General features: G+C 44.9%; 1 protein-coding gene across 5 annotated transcripts in view; it reads left to right on the forward strand.

Moving 5' to 3' along the window:
- Positions 1-24,038, forward strand: part of Sptbn1 (spectrin beta, non-erythrocytic 1) — a 162,786-nt gene that overhangs the window by 126,500 nt on the left and 12,248 nt on the right. For all 5 annotated transcript variants that reach the window (XM_060366191.1, XM_060366189.1, XM_060366190.1 and 2 more), the window contains 12 exons: positions 5,445-5,535; positions 10,628-10,774; positions 11,640-11,903; positions 13,507-13,731; positions 14,136-14,225; positions 14,391-14,672; positions 15,523-15,653; positions 16,810-17,014; positions 17,353-17,727; positions 20,852-21,096; positions 22,419-22,557; positions 23,452-23,536. In XM_060366191.1, the coding sequence (XP_060222174.1) occupies positions 5,445-5,535; positions 10,628-10,774; positions 11,640-11,903; positions 13,507-13,731; positions 14,136-14,225; positions 14,391-14,672; positions 15,523-15,653; positions 16,810-17,014; positions 17,353-17,727; positions 20,852-21,096; positions 22,419-22,557; positions 23,452-23,536 (2,279 nt within the window). The remainder of the gene's footprint in view (positions 1-5,444; positions 5,536-10,627; positions 10,775-11,639; positions 11,904-13,506; positions 13,732-14,135; positions 14,226-14,390; positions 14,673-15,522; positions 15,654-16,809; positions 17,015-17,352; positions 17,728-20,851; positions 21,097-22,418; positions 22,558-23,451; positions 23,537-24,038) is intronic.

Consider the following 24,038-nt stretch of genomic DNA (forward strand, 5'->3'; position numbering starts at 1 on the left):
AAGGCGTGTACACATGTCCTTAAAAGAAAGCTGGGAAACTATCTAGAACACGGCCAGAGCATGGAAGTGCCATATGCAGCTGTCCTCCGTGAGTCGCATGCTTGCCGAATTGTCATGGTGGCTCTCCTGAGAGGACCGAGAGAGCCCAAGCTTTCCTAGCCCAGGCCACATTCTCCTTCATCCGTGTGACACTGATCAGGCACCTGTCAGGAGAGGAGAGGTACTCTTAGGTACCTAAGAGAGCCATGCAGGAGCAGTATCTGCTGTTTCTGAGAAAATTGCCATGGATGGTGCTGGCATAATCACCCCTCTCCCCTGCCGTGATGATAGAAAAAGACATTTTCTCCTTATCTACGGCTTTAAAGAGTTTTATATCGTCTTCTCTTCCTCCTCTCTCCTAGAAGATTGTCTCCCTGGTTTTTGAAGGTCTGTATACTCTGAATCTGGGTCTTCCCTGTTCTGGTTAAAGTTCAGGTACACTTGTGAGGGTCACTTCTGGGCTGGCCATGTAGATGGATTGTTAGCCTCTGTTGTCACAGTTTCCTTCTGCCTGCAGCCTACACTGAACTTACGGTCTTCTTTTGAGACTGATGTTAAGGCTCTTCAGCTGTCATACTTACGCAGTTCAGAAGAGCTGCTTGCTGGCAGTCCTTTGCTTTCCACATCTAAAAGGGTCTCCTGGGAATCTGGGCCCGGTCAACTTAAAATAAGACATAAGGTACAGAGGGGAGTTGCTTTGGTGCTCAGATTTAGCAGTTACAACATTCTTGCACTTAGGTTGGAGCTTATTATGTGTTCTAAGGGTGGGTCTGTAAGATACAGTATAACTTTTATTCTAATTCTGTGTGTACTGCTTTCAAAAACAAAAATTCTATCAAAATCTAAGTGACTGTGAAAACCAACATTTCTCCTTTCCTAACACTGTCTCATTTGTGAATGTAGTGTGTCTTGTTCCTGCCCGTGAGGCGCACACGCTGACTTGGTGGCCCTTAGACATGCCCGTGTGGACAGGCATGCTGCTGGCCTGCTGCCTCCACAAGCGCATAGCTGCGTAGGGCTGTTGACTCTAAAGAAGGCTGGCTGCTGGGTGTCAGGGCCGCCTTAGGATTTCTCAGGGTTGTTTGCTTGCTTGCTTTTGTTTTTCAGGAAAGGTTTCTCTGTGTCACCTAGGCTGTCCTAGAACATGCTTTGTAGATGAGGGCTGGCCTCAAACTCAGGGATCTGCTTGCCTCAGCCTCCCAAGTGCTGAGATTATCTCTGAGTTCTGAGATTAAAGATTTAATTTCTTTAAAGCATCAGTAGTCTCTTTGAAAGGTCAAGCCTCTAAAATACCTAAAGTCTCCATTTATCTGTACTCTCTTTAAGATGTCTATTAAAAAAAAAATTCAGAGTCTGTAAAATTTCAGTCTTTAAACTGTGCCTTCTTTCAAATAAAAAATAAATGCTTTTTTAATTCAAGAGTGAAGAACCAAAGTACAGTCACAGAGAAATCAAAGTCCAACAGTTGTAAAAAGCTCAGTGTCCAGACTTCTGGGACCCACTCAGGATTTGCCGGGTTGCAAGGGGCTTGCAGCCAGCCACTGCACACACAGCTTGTCGCCTGTGCTCATCGGCTCCACTCTGCAGCAGCTGCTGCCCATGCTGGGCGTCCCATGGTATTGGCATCTCCATGCTTGGGCCTCCGCTGGCCCCGTGTGAAACTTTGCCAGTAGCCTTTCCGGGGCTCTCTTCAGGTACTCAGAGGCTGCCCCATGGTGCTCGGCTTCCCTCGCTGACCCCTTCAGTCCTGGGTCTCCACTGCTGCTGAGTGTGCACCTTCACCCAGGGCCTCTCACGGCCTCTGAGCTGCTCTCCGTGACCGCATCAGGCCCTCAAAGCCGGCACCACCTGGGATGACCCTTACAGCTCCAAGTCCCCCTACCAGCCTAAGTGGCAGCGCAGCCCGCTTTCAACCACAGCTTCTTTATGCTGATCCGAAGGAAATACTTTTGGTTGTCCCAGCAAAGTGTAGGTTTTATTTCCACAGATTTTTTTTAATGAACTATTTAAAAATATCTTTTCTATTTTGTTTCTTTTCTATGAGGGTGTATGTACTTACTATATGGATGTTAGTCAGAACCTGCAGAAGCCAGTTCTGTTCTACCATGTAGGTCCCAGGGATTGAACTTGGCAGCAAGTGCCTTAACCACTGAGCCATCTCACTGATTTCTGCAGATTCTTAATCTAAAATATCACATACATAGACCCAACAGAAGCTTTGCTTCCCCTGAAGTTTCACAAGGTGGGCCTCCAGCGCGTGCACCGCTCTCAGCATTACCCCTCTTCCCGAGTCACTGTGGCCTGTGTCAGGTTGACGTTAAAACCATCCATTGACCCTCTCACGTGGGTTGGTGTCGTCAAATTATTTTATGCCTTTGTTCAAACTCCAAGGAAGCTGAGGTCAATCCAGCACTTGTTATAGAGCCAGTCTTGTTACAGGGACAAGTGGTGAGAGATGGAAATAAAGCATTGGTGTTTGACTGCATGTATGTCTCTGTGAGGGTATTGGAGCCCCTGGAACAGGAGTTCCAGACAGTTGTGAGCTGCCACGTGGGTGCTGGGAATTGAACCCAGGTCCTTTGGAAGAGCAGTCAGTGCTCTTAACTGCTGAGCCATCTCTCCAGCCCCCATAAAGTACTTTTATGATTGTAAAAACAACAGCCGTATTTGAGAAGGCTGGTCCCTTTTCTGTTACTTAATCCATGACCCAAATGTGAGAACATTTCTAAGTTTTTCTTTTATGAGTGTCACATGTCACCATAAGCCTTTCAGCCATTCAAACTGTCTTTGGTTTGGTTTCATTTTGTTTGGTTGTTTGCTTTAGTTTGGTTTCGTTTGGTTTGGTTTGGTTTGGTAAAACACAGTCTTACTCTTTAGCTCAGGCTGACCTCACATTCAGCAATCCTTCTGCCCCACCCTTCTAAGTGCTGGGGTCACAGGCACATATCTTCATACAAGGCTTCATGCTCAGTGATATCTGAGGCAGTTTAATCTCAGAGCATGCTATGTTACAGCCGTGCTCACTCCCATGCCCACCCCCTCGCACTGTCATTTGGACTTGAACCTTCTTCATGATCTCATGAAATCTGCGTGCATAAGGCGAGGTTGTGTAAGAGATGCATTCAGACTCTGCCTGGTGGTTTTTCTCCCTTAAGGAAGGAATGTTTAAACAGTGTTTGAAATGGTTGTCATTCCGTCACTTCAGAGAGCGTCAGAATACACATCTTGTTACCCCAGCGTTTGTCTCTTTGCTTTTGTGGCATTTGCCTGGGATGCTGTGATGAAGAGAATGAACCCTTTTTTCCAAGACCTTTGATTAAAGGCAAAAACTAACTGCATTTTGCCACTAGGTGCAACTTAAATGATCACCCACTCCAAGATTTATTAAATCTCCTGTAAATAACTGCAATTTGAGGGTAAGGGCCTTTCAAATGTTCTTGATATTCTTTCTTGATGAACATTTTCAGATGCTTATTCCTTCAGCCCAGGTTCATTGAAGTCTTTCTTTAGTTTGTGATTTCTGATAAAGAATATCAGTGACAAAATAGCATGCTTGGATTTTGGCTAAGTGTTAAAATCTCCTTATTCATGGAAAGCTACAGAAACTCAAAAGGAAAAAAAATTCCCTGTGTGTGTCAAACATTTTAATGGTTGTGTTGTTTTTATTTGTGATATTTCTTTTTGTTATTTTTTTGGTTTTGTTTTTCAAGACAGGGTTTCTCTGTAGCCAGGAGCCCTGTCTGTCCTGGAACTTGCTCTGCCTTCTAAGTGCTGGGACTAAAGGCACACACCCAGCTATTTGTAGTATTCTTACAGCCTTGGGATGGGGAACTTTTTCTTTAGGTCTTTAGATGGATGGTAGCTGCGATGTCATGAACTGTCAGCACTCACTGAGGGTGTGTGGTGCATACACAGGTCTCTCTTTGTCCTGAGGAAGCTTCTGAGTGTCACTCAACACTGTGGGCTTCCTGAGCTGTTCTTGCTCACTTCCACTGTTGGCTAGCAGGACTTTCCTGTCCCTAGGCTCACAGAGTAAAGAATTGCTTTGAGAATCACAGTGGAAGCCCAGCTCTCCCTGTTAACCTCCAGTTCAGTTAGCGGAGGCTGACTGAATTTGAGAGTAACTGACTCTCTTGCCTCAACTCAGTAGTACTGTGACTACAGGCATGCCCCACCTTGCGGTTTTGTGTGGTGCCCAAGAGAAGTGCTACTGCGTGTCTGATATGCTAGGTAGGACAGCATTCCCCTAGCTGAGCCACATGTGCAGCCTCTGTACTTTGTCTTTGTCCCTGCACTTTATACCCTTAGTGTAGCCGTTCTTTCTTGCAAGGGTGACCAGGGATGTTAGAGAAGTGTCCTCGTGGCGTATTGTTGCCCCTCACCATTGAGCCGTCATTGCGTTAGCAGCCCTTTCTTGTAATTCCCCTGCCATTCCAGTCTCTGGAGACTTGTGCCAGTGGCACAAGAAGGACATTTGCCAGCAACTTAGGATTCAGACTGTGTGTACCTGATTCTCATTCTGCTTACCACTTTCAGCAAAAACTTCAAGCTCTTAAAGGTTTGAGGTTTTGTTTGTTTTGAGTTTTTGTTGTTTACCCCATCAAGAGTAGAATTGAATAAGCTATATGGCCCCACAGGTCTGAAATTTTTCATTTGTGGTATTCGGTGTGATGACTTCCCAAGATAGGAATTTATCAGAAAATATTTCAAAATATTCAGGCGGGGTGTGATAGTGCATGCTTTTAATTCCAGCACTCAGAAGACAGAGACCTCTCTGAGTTCAAGGCCAGCCTTATCTAAAGAAAGAAAAAAGATCTTTACATGATGCATTTTTATTAGCTATGTACTTTATGTGTGTGGGTATGTTGTCCGGTGTATGAGTGCCTGGGGCTTGTGGAGGGACGTGGATCCCATGGAGCTGGAGTTACAGAAGTTTGTAAGCTGCCATACAGGTGTTGGTAATGGAACTCGGGACCAGAAAGCAGCCAGTGCCCTTAACCAATAGACCCTCTCTCTGGCCCAGCAATTATATGATATGTATTCTTTTTTTTAGCCTTATTTCCAGTTACAAGTTTCTAGAGAATATGTTTCAAAGTCTTCCACATTGTCAGTAACAGGGTCTTATGCACAGTGCACACTCAGATTTTCTCTTCTGGAATTAGATGCATTTAAATGTGTGCAGTGACTATCATTGGCCTATTGTGTGTTATTAACAGGTGTTTGGGTCTCTTTTGTACCTACTATGGCTTACACATTTGGGAGATGCTAAAATTTCTCCATCTTGCCTCTGTCAAATAGTTACAAACTGTAAGCAAACAGTTCTTAGGACATACAGAAACCCAGGGAAGAAATCCACTTATAATTCTACATTTGATTATTTTTAAATTATTTAATTCTCTTGACAGACACAGGAAGAATCGAGAGGCAGCCAGTGAACTTCTGATGAGATTAAAGGACAACCGAGATCTGCAGAAATTCCTCCAAGACTGTCAAGAGGTACGCTGCCCGTCAGTCATCCTGTGTGCTTTCCAGCAGCAGCCAGCCTGCATTTGCAGAGAAGCGTTGAAATGTGAAATGAATGAAGCGGGAAGTCCATGAGTTACTCGTGGTTGTGGGTTAGCACCCCCGTTAGTGCACTTGGAGGAACTGTATTATCAGTAGTTTAGCTTGTCAGTTCATTTACAGTTTAGGATGTTATAGCATAGGGCTATGCTTAAGTTAGCTACCTGTGGCCGTTTCCTTGTAAGTTAAAATTCAGAGCACCGTTCTGGCAGACCACTGCTGGCTACCACATTGGACAACACAGATGCAGATACTTTACGTCATCTCAGAAAACTCTACCGAGCAGTGACGTCCAGAAATACCCCGAAAAGCTTTTAGTGTTGTTTTAACTCTTTGAAATATGGTACGTTTAAGTACTGGAACTGTCTATATATTAAACCAGAGATACAGGGCTAGAGAGATGCTTGGTGGTTAGAGCACTGGCTTGCTCCTCCAGAGGATCCACGTTCAGTTAGGCTTACAGCTGCTTGAAACTCCAGTTTCAGGAGATCTGACCCCTTCCTCTGGCTTCCGCATACACTGCCAGCATATGCTACACAGCTGTACATGTAAGCAAAACACACATAAACATATAATAAAAATGAATAAATCTTTAAAAAAAAAAACAAAAAATTTAAAACTATAATTCAGATGTCTTCATTTCAGACCTTTGCAGGGGGGGGGGGACTTAGGCCTAGTGTTGCTCTGGATGTCCAGAACCAAGGTTTGTTTTGTTTTGTTTTTATTTATTTATTATGTACACAGCGTCTGCCTGCATGTGTGCTTTCATGCCAGAAGAGAGCATCAGATCTCATTGTAGATGGTTGTGAGCCACCCTGTGGTTGCTGAGAATTGAACTCAGGACCTCTGGAAGAGTAGTCAGTGCTCTCAACTTCTGAGGCATCTCTGCAGCCCCCAAAACCAAGTTTTAACATGTGGTATTGATGTCATGATTCTCCCCTGATAAGTGCATAAACAAACTTTGAAAACTAAAGTTGGCCAGGAAGATGTAGTCTCTCTGCAAGCTAGTCGGGGAGAAAAGCATGTAGCAAGCTCCACATGTATGAGTTCATGAGCACATCATATTTCTTCATCTGCCAGGGAACTGTAGTGGGGTTCCATCCTCGCTGGTTTATTAGAATAAATTCCCTTGGAGCCCCAAATGGGATGAGGAGCATCCACAAGAGGATGTAGGGACCTGGGGGCCAGGGGCCAGGGGCCAGGGCGGAATTGGTTTGTGTGCTAAGAATATAGTTTAACTCGTCACCAACACCCTGTAGCTGTATGTTCAAAGATATAAAACAGACGTGCTAGATTCTTTGTGACAAAAGCTATTTGTGGCCATTGAAGGGACTGTGAACCTTTCAATATGTTCTGTCAGATAAACCTTAAGAAGAGAACCCCCTAAACTATGTTGCTAATGTGTCGGCTTTAAGCACCCATGTTAGGGATGCTGCTTCTGAGTGTCAGGGGCACATGAATAACCCTGTAGAGAAGACATGCACTCAGTCAGATTCATGTTCCAAGAAGACACAGAGAAAGTGGGCTCTGAGGAGAGCATGGACACTTGCGGGTTCTCAGTACAGGAGGGAATTGGGAAAGGATGTGCAGGAGAGAAGCTTGCACATTGGCTTGTGTCACAAACATCACTTGATGTTGAAACAAGCATCGCTTGAGACTGCATTCCTTTAGCAGAGAATTGATGGGCTCTGTTATGCTCGCTTTTATTGGTTTGCCTCTCTCTCTCTCTCTCTCTCTCTCTCTCTCAGCTGTGTCACACTGTAGTTTAAACTGGCCTGAAACCTGCTTCTGCTCCAGCTCCCCACCCCTACCCCCCAAGTTCTGAGGTTATGGTATGAGCCACTGCCCCAGTCTTGCTCCCACTTTTACAGGGCAAGTTGATAAAATGAAATTGATTGGGGTTGGGGATTTAGCTCAGTGGTAGAGCGCTTGCTAGGCCCTAGGTTCGGTCCTCAGCTCTGGGAAAAAAGAAAGAAAGAAATTGATTGGTGAAACCATGGTCAAGTCCAGGCTAAGTCTGAGAAAAGAATGCCAAGGAGTAGACAGATGAATGTCATGGGGATAATTAATCCCTGAGAGGAGCCTGCTTTTAGCTGACATTTCTAGCACTTTGTTTTTTAGTAACCTGGGCACAGGTTTCGTAAATAGAAAACTATGGAGAAAGTTACTAAAGTGACAGTACTTCCCAGTGGATCACAAGATGCTGGTTCTTGGTACCCCCTCCCCCAACAGCACACACCTGCATTATAAACCAGCATTCTTGAGTGAATTCCAGTGACCTTCAGGCCGGCCCAGGCTTCCTGCAAAATTTCTCTCAGAGAAAATGGGTTCTCATTGGCGGTGTTGAGATACAGCTCCCCCCCTGTTGGAGCTTACGTTGAGGGAAGTGATCTGTAGGTCTCTCTGGGACCACCGTGCGCATCTCCCTGTGCTTATGTCTTGTTCAGCCACCGTGCTGCAAGATTCCTTAACTTTGGCACAACCAAGGGACTGCTGAGAGTGCGATGTCCACACAGCATATAGTCAGCATGGGACAAAATTTGAGTCAAGTTTGGTGGTTTCAAGACTCTGTGTAGAGTATATTACTTCCCAAAAGTGTCACACATTCTTGCACTACTAATGTCCATCATTCTGCCTCATTTAAATATACCCAGTTTTAAGCCTTTTGAGAATAGAGGTTGTATAGACCATCCTCATATTTGACTATGGTTTATGATGGTAGTTATTTGCAAAGCACCCAGAGGTCAAATTCAATTCTGTTACTGACTGTTCATGTTCAAGGTCCAGGGAATTCAGGGGTTTGTTTCCTCCTCCACACCCAGCCCCTCCCCACAACTCTCTCTCACACACACCCTTTCTCCTGGGTGCCTTGACTAAATAAAAGAGGCAAGGATTGTGAGACCGGACTTTGTTGCCAGCCCCATAAACATGGGGGGAGGGGGGTGCAGCCATTGTCCTGGAATACAGTTAGAACCGGGACCTACTTGCTCATTTCATATACCCATGTGGGAGCATCTTAATTTTCACAGTGTGGTTTTGGTGGAGCGTCCTATATAGGTGATCTGAAAGCTGTGGCAGGTTCATTCTCTTGCAATTGTCTGAAGTGGAGTTGGTTTTGTTTGTTTGGTTCTTCTTGTTTTGTTTTCCCAGGAAGGCAGTACAAACACATCTGGCACAGGACTGAGGTCAGTGCTGAGCCTTGTTCAGTGACTAAAGCATTTTCTTCTTCTTTTTTTTTTTTTTCCATCTGCAGTGTTCTTCTCAGCAGAGAATGAGCATATTCTGACATGACCTTTCTGACTCACTGAACTGGCTCGTTAGTTCCATAGACCCACAGCACTGTATTACACTACATGATTCCTTATCTGTAGGACAATATGTTAAGGAAAGAGCACATTGGTTGATAATCCTGATTTTTATGTAGTGTTTTCTCCTTTAAAAAAAATCCCACTTGGGTGTTATGGATAGTGGAAATAAGTGAATGTCCTTGGCAGGTTGAATCAACAAGTACCCTCCATCGTGGGAGACTAGTTTGGTATACTAAGGAATTTTTATCATTTGATTTTCTTTTATCTCTTTTCTTCTTAGATGGATGAATGGCCATAGTATTTCACATTTTAGACACTTAGATAGCTAGAAAATAGTTACATTCTTTTAAAGTAGAAAATGTACTTTGCTTATTGTTTGACCAATCAATGATCTTTGATTACAAAGGATTTCATTTGAACCTTGCCCCCTCTGGTTCTTCTTCATGAAGAATAACATGGGAAAGATGGAGCCAGTACCTAGCCTCATAGCGAGCAGTTCTCTTGTGACCTGCTCTGCCCTCCTTGACATTTTATAAAGAACAGACCTGCTGCTGTTAAAGCAAATATGTGGGTAAGCCGATCCCAGCAGCATCCGGGGTGTGAATGAAAGGCTTTGGGAACACAGAGACTTGTGAGGATGCCATTTATAGACCTGGAGAAGTGAGACCATGACAATGGTCAGGTGCAGACTCACAGTGAGCAGTTACGACTTTAAAGTAAGCTGGTCACCGTCATCCAGGTGAAGCGAGATGTCCCTGAAGACACCTGTGGTCCAGCTGAGTATGGATTCCTTTCTGTGTTTCTGGCCTTGTCACTGTGTCCCAAGCAGGCTGACTTGGGATAAAAGCCTGAATGAGATATGGGTCAAGGCCTGGTGCTTGGCCAACTCCTCTCCCAAACCTCTTAGAACTCACTTCAGTCTGTCAGCAGCTGGCAAGCTTTGTATGGCTTGCACAAGTATACACGGTTGGTCTCAGGATCAGGTTCTGTGGTGTGTTCTTATTCTGAATGGAAGGTCCCTTAGGGAGCTGGAGGCTATAGAAAAACAAGCAAAGGTGATTTACAGTTGATGGACATGAAGGAAGGTGCCATGGTTGTGTTAGCTCCACAGTGCGCATTTAATGTTCCCACACCTACACTGAGTAGATAAATGAGCAGCTTTGTGGGTTTTGGCTTTGGGGGTTTTCAAGACAGGGTTTCCCTGTGTAGCCCTGTCTGTCCCTGGAACTCGCGCTGTAGCCCAGGGTGGCCTGGAATTCATAGAGATCTGCCTGCCTTTGTCTCCTGAGTGCTAGTATTCAAGGTGTGTGTCAATGCTGCTGTGTAGATTGTTTTAAGTGTATGGTTGACAGATGAATTAAATGACAGTGACAATTAACATGTGATAGTTGTCACAGTTATCTGGGGGAGGAAAAAGCTTGTGTTTTAAACTAGTTTGAACAAAACTTCAGTCACAGCCTTTTTTTGGGAAAGCTGGGCAAGAGTGTTGAGTTTAGAAGTTGCTTCGGAACTTTTGTACTTGTAGATTTAATGTTAGGTCCACCATTTGTATCAAACTTGGGTGCAAGATGGGTCAGAGGTGCAAAGTAACCATCCAGCGTTCTGTTGACATGGAAAGTGTAGTACGCCACGAATGTAATCCTTTCTGGGATTACATTCTGAGAAAAAGGTTAAGTCTTTGATGACAGTTCTGAAAACTTCTTGCTCTTCTACCCTAGCTGTCCCTCTGGATCAATGAAAAGATGCTTACAGCCCAGGACATGTCTTACGATGAAGCCAGAAACCTGCACAGTAAATGGTTAAAGCACCAAGCGTTCATGGCAGAACTTGCATCCAACAAAGAATGGCTTGACAAAATTGAGAAGGTGGGTTAAGTATTTGGTGAGGCCTGTCCCCTCATCCTCATCTCCACACTGCAGCCTTGGGGAGAAGAACTTGGGAGAGGGAGGAGAGGAAATGAATGCCTTTCATTTGGGGTACTTTTAGAGCCATATGTCATCACTGACAAACGTTACACAGCCAGCAGCAGTCCTCCACTTGCACTTAACAGTTTTTGACTTCAGTCCCCCAGCAGGGAGAGAAGCAGAGACACAACATGTGGCTTGGTTTGTCTTCCAGTGACTTTCAGGTGATCACTGGCTACTGATGGACCATGAGTCTGTACCTTCCTCGCCACCATTGACCATAAAACTTTTGCTTTGTGGCCAGCTTTATTTATCAGATGCAACTGCATAAATTTTAAAATGATGTATGTTCTGAGTTTTACATATGTGGTACACACATGTGCATGCATGAGTGGCTACTATACACTAACTGTGGTAATACTTACAGTGTATATTCACATAGGCAGATTTTGTGCAGTGTAATAGAAGTATGTGTTTCTCACCGTCCTTTCTTTTCACTGGAATGTGGAAGACTCGCAAGAGTTAAAATAGTGTGTTCTGTTTTGTCTTTGAGGAATGAAGTTGTAAGTTATTAACCGTAAATGTCCCATTGCCCCAGTTGAAGCTGTTAGAACACACAGCACTCATTGTTTACATCCCCCCAAACCATGGAATATACACACAAGACCACTGTTGATTTTGCTGAGCAGTAACTTCATGGGTCGATGTGGGAGCTGGGGAGGGAAAGGATAAGTCACAGATGAAATGTCTCATTTTGTTTTCTTCCAGCGACATTTGTTCTTTTGCACAGTGTTTCTTTTCAACCTCATTGGTTTGTGCTCTCCAGGAAGGAATGCAGCTCATCTCAGAAAAGCCAGAGACAGAAGCTGTGGTGAAGGAGAAACTAACTGGTTTACATAAAATGTGGGAAGTCCTTGAATCCACCACCCAGACCAAAGCCCAGCGGCTCTTTGACGCCAACAAGGCTGAGCTCTTCACACAGAGCTGTGCAGATCTAGACAAATGGCTACACGGTTTGGAGAGCCAGATTCAATCTGACGATTATGGCAAAGACCTTACCAGCGTCAATATTCTGCTGAAAAAGCAACAGGCAAGTGGACAAGATAGCATTCTGCCTGGGCTATGCCTGCTTCATGGCTCTCATCTTCACTCTTACTTAACAAGAGTCTCTGCCATTCCTCTTTCATGGGAACACATTTCACCACCCAGAGAAGTGCTTGCCCTGACAGCAGTGGCCTTTCCAGAGTTAACTGGAAAGACTATAATTAGTGAAACTGTTGAGTGTCTGTGCGTGGGAATACTTCTTTTTAACGTTTTGTTGATGAGTATTTTCAACATTCGGTGCTTGCGTGAAATACTCATCTATATGAATAAAAATATCTTCTATGGAATATCTGAGATGGTTGAACTGAACTGTTTGCTAGATGGTAAAGGAAATAAAAGGGTTTTTTTTTGTTGTAGTAAGTGATTCTGAGGGCAAGTGAATTTATGCTGAACTAAAGAGAAAACAGTTGTATTAAGAGTATATCCTTGGGAACTGGAGAGATGGCTCAGCTGTGAAGAAAAACAGCTGCTCTTCCAGAGGACCTGGGTTCAAGTCCCAATACCCACATGGTGGCTCATAGCTTTGCCTGTGGTGCACACAGACATACATATAGCAATGGTTTGATCTGAGCAGACGGCTCAGTCAGTCAAGTTGTTTTCCTTGTAAGCCTAAGGATGCACTTGTAATCTGTAGTGCTGGGGAGGCAGAAACAGACCACCTAAACCAGCCTAATTGATCAGCTCTGGGCCAGCGAGACCTTGTTCCAAAGACCGTGGGTGACATTCCTGAGAATATCACCCATATTTGTCTGCTGGTCTGCATATGCAATATGCAGCAGATAGCTACACAGCCATAAGTGTACACACACACCCTTTGGGTCAGTTATTGGGGTTTTGGTTTGTTTTGGTTTTTGTTTGAGACAGGATCTCTAGCCCTGGCTGTCCTGTAACTATGTATGCCAAACTGGCCTCAAACTCAGAGATCCGCCTGCCTTGCTTCCTGAGTACTGGGATTAAAGGTGTGCGCTGTCATACCCAGCTATGCTATTTTCTTTTAAAGACATTAGTGGTCAGATTTTTCCAAAGGCTCCTCTCCTAACTTTGCAGTATTTTACAGTCCTAAGCCCAGCATTTATCCTTAGAGCTGGTCACTGCCAAGACAGTCTTGGCTGATTGCCGAGCCTGGTTTTGTCATCCAAAGGGACATTCGCCCTTTTGCTACAAGGTTGGCTACTTTGCTCTTAGAGTTTAGACAGGTGTGTTTAGTTGTAGCTGCTGCCTCTTTCTGGGGAGGTTATGGTTAGCCCAGATGCCAGCTCCCTGGTGTATGATGACCTGAACTCACTTTGTAGACCAGGCTGGCCCCAAACTCACAGAGATCCACCTGCCTCTATCTCCCTGATAGAGGGATCACAGGCGGGCGCCCCTGCACCCCATAAACACTTTGGCTTCCACTTCTGCCTGTTGTGTTCCCTCACTGCCTAGCTGATTCTAGGAGCTGGAGTGCGCACTGGTACTCTGTTGCTTGGCTTCTCCACTGTGTAAGTTTCCATTTTTCAGTCCAGTCTTCCACTTCAGCCAGTGCTCATCAAAGTGCAGGACAGAATCTCTGTGTTTCCTCTGGCTCTGATGCAGTCTTGCTCCCGCAGATGCTGGAAAATCAGATGGAAGTGCGGAAGAAGGAGATTGAGGAACTCCAGAGCCAGGCCCAGGCACTGAGTCAGGAGGGCAAGAGCACTGATGAGGTGGACAGCAAACGGCTGACTGTGCAGACCAAGTTCATGGAGCTTTTGGAGCCCTTGAATGAGAGGAAACATAATCTGTTGGCTTCCAAGGAGATCCATCAGTTCAACAGGGATGTGGAAGACGAGATTGTGAGTAGCCCCCGTGTGTCCTGAGTTGTTGTCTTACCTAGGACCACGTCACTGAACTGAGCCCTCGTAGCCCATCTGCCGGGTTCTAGTGGTCTCCCCCTCACATGCAGATACAACTCTCTTCTTTCTGGCATTCTAAAGGCACTCAGGATTTTAGTGCCACTAGAATAGAACTTAAACTAACCATAAGGCACACAGTGTGTCTAACACCAAGCATGAGGTAAATTTGGAAGACTAACTCCTGCCTATTCAAGAGGAAGCAACTGTATGCCCTGGCAGCCCTGTGAAGGAAGACTGGGACTCTCCTCCTCGGAGCTTCCCTTGTCATCCTTTTGCTCTTGCTTGGACCATTTTTGTGTTCTTCCATGTGCTCCTGACCAGTGCTTGCTTTGAATTCTTCCTAGTTGTGGGTCGGCGAGAGGATGCCTTTGGCAACTTCCACAGATCATGGCCATAACCTTCAAACTGTGCAGCTGTTGATAAAGAAGAATCAGGTAAGCATTTCTGCCTAGGCCAGCTGTGTCTGATAAATGAGTGACTCATAACACAGAGGAAATGAGCGAGCTTTGAAGGTTTCTGAATTCTACTTAGTGCCAACAGTTCAAAATAAGTACCAGGCCATGGTCATTTAGCAAAATGTTTATGCCTCTTTTGGACAGACACTCCAGAAAGAAATCCAGGGACACCAGCCTCGCATTGATGACATCTTCGAGAGGAGTCAAAACATCATCACAGATAGCAGCAGCCTCAATGCTGAGGCTATCAGGCAGAGGCTCGCTGACCTGAAGCAGCTGTGGGGGCTCCTCATTGAGGAGACGGAGAAACGCCATAGACGGCTCGAGGAGGCACACAAGGCTCAGCAATACTACTTTGATGCAGCTGAAGCAGAAGCATGGATGAGTGAGCAGGAACTGTACATGATGTCTGAGGAAAAGGCCAAGGTGAGAGGAGCTTCCCAACTCCCATGAGAGGAAGCAGGAGGTATGCCTCAGAAGAGAGCCCTGCTCAAATCCTTTTAGCTGTGAGCTGCACAATGCCTTTGTGACAAATTTCACCGGCTCCCTGTAGGTGCTGAGGCATAAAGAAAGGCATCAAAAACCTGGCAGCTGTTTCACTTGAAGTCTGGTACAAAGGCAAAGTATTTGACACATGCAGGCCTAGAACTTAACATATAGCCCAGACTGGCTTCAAACACATGATCTTCTTGCCTTAGACGGCCTGCTAAGGACTATAAGTAGGTACTATGTCTAGATATATCCAGACGTATTATATAATATATAGATTTTATTTACACATACTTTATATAGATATATATGTGTGTGTGTGATATACATATATGCATCTTCTTGTTTGTTTGAGACAAGGCTTTGCTAATGTACCCCTGCCTGGGCTGGCCTTGAACTCACAGAGATCCACCTGCCTCTGCCTCCCAATTGCTGGAATTACAGGCGTATCCCACCATGCCCAGCCCATTTACTTTTTTAATGGAAGTCCTCTACATACAAAATGCTTTTAAGAAGTACATTAAGGCTGTAGATTGCTGTCATATACACATAACAGACAGGTTTTTAGCTAGCTCAGATATATTAGACTTTCCCCTAGGTTTCTTTGTCGTAGAGGGACCTTGGGCATGTTCCCCACTGTGGAGACCTCCTTCAGTCCCTGCTAGTGCTCTCAGATGTATCTGTAGCCATATCACACTGCTCTGTCCTTTGGTGCCACCACCATGAAGTTAATCTGTCACTCGAGGCATAGTGTCTGGCTCTGGTTTGATAGTCTCGTTGTTTGCAGGATGAGCAGAGTGCCGTGTCCATGTTGAAGAAGCACCAGATTTTGGAACAGGCTGTGGAGGATTATGCAGAGACAGTACACCAGCTCTCGAAGACTAGCCGGGCCCTGGTGGCTGACAGCCACCCCGAAAGGTGAGAGACACTTGGAGAATGAGGCCGTCCAGGCTGCGGATTCTTGAATGAAGGTGTCTTACTAACCTACCCCGAAAGAAATTGGCAGAGCTTATGCTGCAAAAGAAGTTGTTCTTGCCAGTTAATAGCTCATGTTGGCTAAGACCCAGTTGAAAGATTAATAGTGTCATAAGTCAAAAGTATATGTCGATCAAGAGAGGTGATAGAAGTATGTACTTGGGTTGAAAAGTCATCCAGTTTAGGCCAGGTATGGTGGTGCACACCTTTAATCCCAGCACTTGAAAGCCAGAGGCAGATCTCTGAGTTCAAGTCCTCCCTGGTTTACATAGCAAGTTATAGTCTAGCCAGGATTATATAATGAGACCCTGTCTTTAAAAAAAAAAAAGTCAATTTGGGAAAGCAGTGATTTAAGGAGACTGAGAGAAGAGTACCTAGACCTATGAAATAAAATGGCTCTCAGAAAAACCAAAGCAACAGCACTTCGTAATTTTTGCATAATTACTCAGAAAACCAGAGGGAAAACAAGTTAGGGTGTTGACTCTTCTGTTTCCCATGCTGCTGTGTTACCTTGAAGAGAAGAGGATTCCTATCAGGCTTTCCCAGAAACCACCTTTTAAAGCGTAAGAAAGGAAAGGAATTGGCTTTGTGTCTTGTTTATCCAGTGCAAGACATGTTGGGAAAGGTGAAGTCAGTGGGTCTGTTGGTTCATGAGGACCTTAAGGTGTGTATAATCAGATTCTCAAGGAAGCACAGGCAGCCATGAGTCTTTCTCCCTCATCTCCTATCATGAGATAGAATTCTGGCGAGAAACTTAAGGAAGTGGGATCCAGTATCCTTAGTTACACCCAAGACTGAGGAAACAGGAGCAGCCAGAGCCAGGTCTGCCCGCAGCGAAGAGCAGCACAGGACAGAGAAGACCCTAGTGGACAGTGTCTGCCTTCTGGCAATGAAAGATGGTTATTAATGCAAAATATTGAAAAATAAAAGAGCGGGCTTCATTTGAAATTGAGGCTCTTCAGAGTTTTATTTTTTTAGACAAAAATAGGTTAAACAGAAGCTGCTTTGGGGAAATTTGATGTAACGTATTACCTTCACTCACTTTTCTCTGGAAGAAGACATTTGAGGTCCTTTCCTCACTGCTAGCTCTCTTTTTCAGTGAGCGTATTAGCATGCGGCAGTCAAAAGTTGATAAGCTGTATGCTGGCCTGAAGGACCTTGCTGAAGAACGGAGAGGAAAACTTGATGAGCGGCACAGACTATTCCAGCTCAACAGGGAGGTGGATGACCTGGAGCAGTGGATCGCCGAGAGGGAAGTGGTCGCAGGGTCCCATGAGTTGGGACAGGACTATGAGCATGTCACGGCAAGTGCCTGGGGCAGAGTGGGCGGTGTGCAGTAGTAGGTGATGGTGTGGAAGGCCACCAACACTCCTGGGCTCTGAGCAAATACAGTGCCTTAGACTCACATCAAGGGCTATGGGTGTGGTTTCAAGTTGGTGCTTTTGTCAGGTGACTTTGTCCTGGGTTGGCTTGCCTCTCCATAAAGGGACAAGATGTTCCACAGTAGAGATGTGTGGTTCTTGTGGCCTGAATGTCAACCTGTGCCTCCCATTTAGGTGTTTCCTTCCAGCAGCGTTCATGTAATGCGGTGTGAAACCTCCACAGTGCTCTCAGTAATTTCTTAATGTGCATCCCATTCCAGATGTTGCAAGAGCGGTTCCGAGAATTTGCTCGAGACACAGGAAACATCGGGCAGGAGCGCGTGGATGCAGTCAATCATATGGCAGATGACCTCATCAACTCTGGACATTCAGATGCTGCCACCATTGCGGAGTGGAAAGATGGTCTCAACGAAGCCTGGGCTGACCTCCTAGAGCTCATTGACACGAGAACACAGATTCTCGCTGCCTCCTATGAACTGCATAAGTTCTACCATGATGCCAAGGAGATCTTTGGCCGCATCCAGGACAAACACAAGAAACTCCCTGAGGAGCTTGGACGGGATCAGAACACTGTGGAGACTTTGCAGAGAATGCATACCACCTTTGAGCATGACATCCAAGCTCTGGGCACTCAGGTGGGTAGAGCTGCCCACTTGGCTCCTCAGAATGTACCTGAAATGATACCTAGGTTAAACACACACACACACCCCATATACACACAGGAAAGAATAGTTCCGATTTTGTCACACTTGCAAATAATGTTAAATGAACATGCTGGTGTTTAAATTATGCCGATGGCACATATAAGCATATGCAAGTTAGGAGGCCTCAGTGCAAGTTCCTGTTACACTAACGTGAGCATCAGGACCATTTTGAAAATGGTACCTCATTGCTTTCCACCACCATCCCAAAAGAGAATCTGTACTTTTTTATTTGAGTATTGCAGGTTTATTTTTCTGCATTGATGCCTTTTATTAATTTTTTAGGTTAGCATACAAAGTGATAAATCTCAGGAAGTTTTGAGGAATAGGTGTTTTTATCTTTTGTTTACGTTACTCCCCTCTCCTCCACTGCTCACCCCATGTTCCCTGACCCCATTCCCTTCCTTTCCCCAGGTGGTCCCCACTTCGGCTTTCTTGTTACTGTGTATTCTATTCTTCTCATCTCTTTGGCTTTCCTTCCTACCAGAGACTAAACCCTAACACTTTAACAGGCCTGATCGTTTAGCCCCAGCACTCTATTAAGTGGCTAAACTCTAAAACTGTGGTGCGTGGACGTTGACAAAGTAAACAGTGTAACAGTGAGACGCTAGCCTAGTCACTCTAGTTTGCCTTCTAATCTCTGTAGTTTCCTGACTAGTCTTAGATCTTCCAGTTGAAAAATAGTTGTGTCTCCCCCACACCACCAAAAAAAAAAAACAAAAAAAAATTGATGTTCTTAGAGAAGAAGCCAATTTTGCCTAAAGTTTTTAAATCCTGAGCAGGTCAGGAATTCTGCTCTTATTTATTACAAGTGAGGGTCAGCAGAAGGCCAGGTGGAATATGTTTTGGCTGTGACTGTACAGTTTCTCTTGGATATGGATGCAGTGTTGCTTGCTATCTTAGGATCAAGCAACCCGATGGGAACATGAACAGGCAGAGGCTATGTTCTAGCAAATACTTAACCTCTCTCCCTACCAAAAAGGCCCATACTTGGCCCTGCTGGATTCAGTTGCATATAGAGGGTGTCAGCATCACCATGCGCCAGTACTTAGGACCTACTGTGTGGAGGGATCCCGCTAACTGCCATTATCTTCTGACCTTCATACAGATTCTTAGTTTTGGTGCTCTCTGTGGCTGTGAATTAATTTACCTCTCTATGCCTCAGTTTCCCGATGTTCCAGTTATTGTTATGTAACACATGCTGAGGGACAATTTTGAGAGGCCTACAGACAACTAAGAAATAGGTCCTTCTCGTTTATAAAACCATTTACTTTTAGAACTGTAGGAGGCTTAAGATATGGTCAGGCCTGTTCCTTGTTTTTTCATTAAATCCCTTTTCCTCGTGAAAATAGGCTTAATAACCATAGAACAGAAGCCAGCTCCTGCAAGTCTGCTGGACTCCACCCACCTCACCATATCACTGCAGAAATAATTTAGAGCCATAAGAAGGCCCCTCGGCGCATGCTCCTAGTCTTGCTTGGCTGTGTTCTCTTATGCCAGCTTGACCTGCCACCGTTTCCATTCCACAAGAGAGCAGAACAAGTGGGATGGGCGGAGTCAATGCGGTAACAGTCTTGAGTGGCCAAAGCAGCGGCAAATTGTTGTGTGGGCTTCCATTGCGCTAGCATCTCCCACCTTTTTACTGAGAGAGCCTATAAAAAGGTAACCAGGGGCACAGGAAATGATGGTTAGAAAGAGAGGAAAGCTGATTTTGAAGTAATTTTGTACAACCAGCTCGTGATAATCTTTACCTGCCTTAAGTGTAATTCATTGTTAGAGACTGCTTCCCAAAGATTCGTAAAATGGGAAAACCAAATCACCGTGCAATCAAACCCCATTGGTTCTTTGTGGAGCTTTTTCAGAAACTTCATGTTCTTGCCACCACTTAAAGTCTTTTTCTACAGTTAAGAGTCAGTAATCCACCTTCTCTCAAATCATATGGTGTCCCCATCTCATTGTCTCTGTAAGATCCTCACTTCCTCAGATACCTCCCTAACAGCCATCACATGGAAAGGCTCGTTCAGGACTATAGAGTTTGGTCACAGTTTTACCAGATGATTTCAGACTGCTGATACGTTCAGTGTTTCATAGTCAACACAATGAAAACGGGCACCTGAGTATAAGCTACTCAGTTGGGTGTGCTGGAGCACATATTGAGTCCAGCACTCTGGGAGGCAGAGGCAGGTGGATCTCTGAATTTGAGGCCAGCCTGGTTACATAGTGAGTTCCAGGACAGCCAGGGCTACACATCAGAAGAAAAGTATAAAATTGTCACTGGTCTCTACTGTAGTGGCAAACCTCAGCTGTAACTTAAAGTGGTAGTCTGTTTTTCGCCCTTTGGCCCAAGAGGTAGAGTGTTAAGTATACTGTGTGCACTTTTAAAACAATGTTTGGTGTGTTGTGGGGGCACATGCCTCAGGTGTACATGTATAGGTCAAATGACAGCTCTGTGGCATTGGGCCTCTCCTTCTGCCATTGTGTGTGTTCTAATGTTCAACTCATCAGGCTTATATGGCAGGTGCCTTTACCTGCTGAGCCATCTGTCACACACACACACACACACACACACACACACACATCTTTTGTTAGATTAGGGTCTCATGTAGCCCAGGCTGGACTGGAATTCACTATATAGCTGAGGATGACCTTGAACTCCTGATCCTCTTGCCTCTGCTTTTCAAGTTTGAGGATTATAGATGCGTGCCAACACACCCAGGCAGTCAGGGTGTTTCTATCTCGGAATATATGGAGATGTGTCCCTACCCAACACTGTCTTCATGTCTCAGGCCACCTCTGGAGAACCTTCCTTAGCAATCCTGTCTGTTTCTGTGGCATTTCATTTGTTTTATTGTTTGAACAGTACTTAGTAACATTCAGGGGTTTGGAGTTTTGTGACTTGGCTCTATCCGGTGAACTAGAACTTGTCAGGGGTCACAGACCCAACAACCTACCCCACCACCCCCCATTGCTGTTTATGTGAAGCGTAGGTAAGGAAGGGAAGGGGTGGTAGGCAAGGCCGCAGCAGTGAAACCTGCCCCCTCTCCCCTGCAATTCACAGGTGAGGCAGCTGCAGGAGGATGCAGCGCGCCTCCAGGCAGCCTATGCAGGGGACAAGGCCGATGACATCCAGAAGCGGGAGAACGAGGTCCTGGAAGCCTGGAAGTCCCTGCTAGATGCTTGTGAGGGTCGCAGGGTGCGGCTGGTGGACACAGGAGACAAGTTCCGCTTTTTCAGCATGGTGCGTGACCTCATGCTCTGGATGGAAGACGTCATCCGGCAGATCGAAGCCCAGGAGAAGCCACGGTAAGGCTGCCAGCCTGAGGTGTGGACGTTGGGAAAAGAGCTTCCGCTGCTCCGGTTGTCTACCACACCGTTGCTGTCACCAAGGAGCCGTGGGTGTGGCGCCGTGTCCCCAAGCTCTCACTTGCGCATCCCTGTGTTGCGCACTCACACAGGCCTTCCCACCCAGGCTTTTTCGAGTTATTTTCTGCATATTTATTTGTTATATTAAAAGTCACTGTTCATTTCCATATATGTTACAGAGCTGATGCTCACCCTTGACATTTGTTTCAAAAGTGTCCTAAACCTGAAATGGTTGGTGTCTTCCCTTTAGTTTGGCTTCATTCAAAACAATGAAGTTTAGTAGATAAATAGAGGCATACATTGCCAACAGTTCACCCCTGCCAGCTCCTCCTGCCACTGAGAAGTGAAATGCTGTGCATCCTTCTTCTTGTGTTAAGAAGGAGCTGTATCCTTGACCAGCTTGTCGATTTTGCTCCTTGAGAAAATCTAAGCTGCCTTCCACCAAGCTCATATACACATGTGCACTGTGGCCACAGAACCAGGGCCTTATGCATGCTGAGAAAGCATTCTGTTACTGAACTACTTCCCCACTGTGATCTTCCCCTACCCACCCTCTTCTTAAAACAAGCTCTCACCAAATTGCTAGGCAGGCCTTGAACTGTACTCCTTCTGTTTCAGCCTCCCAAGTAGCTGTGTTACAGGCTTAATTTTTTTTTTTTTTTTTTGTAATATCTTATTTTTGAGACAGCATCTCAAGTACTCGCTAACTATACTAACTCAGGCTGGCTGTGAACGCCTGTCTCTACCTCTGGACGTACAGGTACACATCGCCATGCCGGGATGCCTTTATTCTCTTGTTTTGCTTTGCTTGTTGAAACAGGGTCTCACGTGATAGCCAAGCTGGTCTCATACCTAAATTCTTCCTGCATAAGCCCCCAAGTGCTGGGATTACAGGTGTGTCCTTTGTTCCACATCTGGCTTTGTATTTCTTTCTGTCTCAGAGACATCAACTAGCTGTTGTTTGTTTGTGCCTTCTTGAAGGAGTGTGTGCCTGCACTGCATTTAAGGATAAAGATGTGAACAGAAATCTAGCGTTTCCTTGTAGGCACTTAAAGATGCCTTTCTTGGAGTGTTAATAGAGGTAGCTGGTCCTGAGTTAAATGTTACTAAGCCTTAGTCCCAGTGACCTCAGCCTGAGTTTGGGCTGTGAATCAACCCTAAAAGGACAGTTAGGCTGGCAGTTTCCTTCAAATTATGTGTTTAACACCTACGTATTTATTTGAAAAGCTTGGTCTCTTAAAGGAGATGTTACTTTTTTAAAGGGATGTGTCCTCTGTTGAACTGTTAATGAATAATCATCAAGGTATCAAAGCTGAAATTGATGCTCGGAATGACAGTTTTACGACTTGCATCGAACTTGGGAAAACCCTGCTGGCAAGGAAACACTATGCTTCTGAGGAGGTAGGACACTGCTTTGCTTTGGGCCGTGAATGAACTTGGCTGGTGTCAGAATGTAAAATGATCTTGTTCTATGCCCATGTTTTGTAGTTATTTCTCACAATCCACACAGATTGGTTCCAGGACCTCTGTGAATAGCAGAATCCATAGATGGTTAGGTACCTTATGTAAAATAGCGTAGGGTTTATTCATAACTTCAAAACATCTCTAGATCCCATGTAATCCCTAACCCTGGGTAAATCATTAATGTACTATATTAAGGAATGACAAAATTCAAGCCTACATGGTCAGTGCAGTTGGAGTTCTTTGTAATATTTTCATTCTGTGTAGTTGTGTGCCTACTTCAGCTGGGTCTACTACACACATGCCAATGAGCACACTTCTTTACATCATTCTGAAACTTGCCTGTCTGCATGGAGTAATCCTTATATGAAACTGTAGGACCCAAACCAGTAATTGTTTGGCCAGAGATTATTTTTGAGGGTCCAGGTATAAAAATAGGCTGATCTCCTCATTGGACTGCTGTGGTTAACACATAACCCTGTGTTGCATTTGGCCTCTCTGTTGGACAGTGCAGGCTCTCTTAGGGTGACGGCACTGATGTCCCTTGCGTAACATCCTTCACAGGAATAGATGTCTCTCAGAGAAGCCGAGGTTTTGCCAGTGTTACTGTCCTTCTCTTCAAAACTGTTACTGTTTCAAGAGCCCCAAAGCACAGTTCACTACCTCCCTATAGGCATCTCTGACTATAATTCCCACCACTTCTGCCAAGACATGAAGGACACACATAAGCTAGTGCTTCTTAGCTGAGGGGAAACTAAATTTTCATGGTCAAAGCGTCCACCTGGGAAAGACAGAAGGTTGCAGTGTTTTATTAAGGCCCTTGTTTTTATGCAGATCAAGGAAAAGTTACTGCAGTTGACGGAAAAAAGAAAAGAAATGATTGACAAGTGGGAAGACCGATGGGAATGGTTAAGACTGAGTAAGAACTACATACTTCCTTTATCTTTCTGTTCTTTTTAGGAACCTGTGGACAGCATACAAATCATTTCTTTAATTAATGTGATATTACTTAATGATTCTAAAGTTTTAAATGTTTCTCAGTGTATTCATGCTGAATACTGTTTTTAAGAAGTTCTGGTAGGTAGGGAGCCTATAGAAATAGCTCACAGGTTAAGAGCACTGGCTGCTCTTCCAGAGGTCCCAAGTTCAATTCCTAGCAACCACAAGATGGCTCATAACCATCTATAATGAGATCTGGTGCCCTCTTCTGGCATGCAGGTATACATTATTTTACACATAATAAATAAATATATATATATATATATATATATATATAGATCTGAGAGAGAGAGAGAGAAGTAGTTCTTGGGGGTGGCTAAAAAGATGGCTCAGCAGTTAAGAGCACTTACTGCCCTTCCAGAAGACCTAAGTTTGATACCCAACAATCATGCCAAGGCTCATACCCCTTGTAACTTCAGCTC

The sequence above is a fragment of the Meriones unguiculatus genome, chromosome 12 (assembly GCF_030254825.1).
Source record: "Meriones unguiculatus strain TT.TT164.6M chromosome 12, Bangor_MerUng_6.1, whole genome shotgun sequence".
NCBI classification, from domain to species: Eukaryota; Metazoa; Chordata; class Mammalia; order Rodentia; family Muridae; genus Meriones; species Meriones unguiculatus.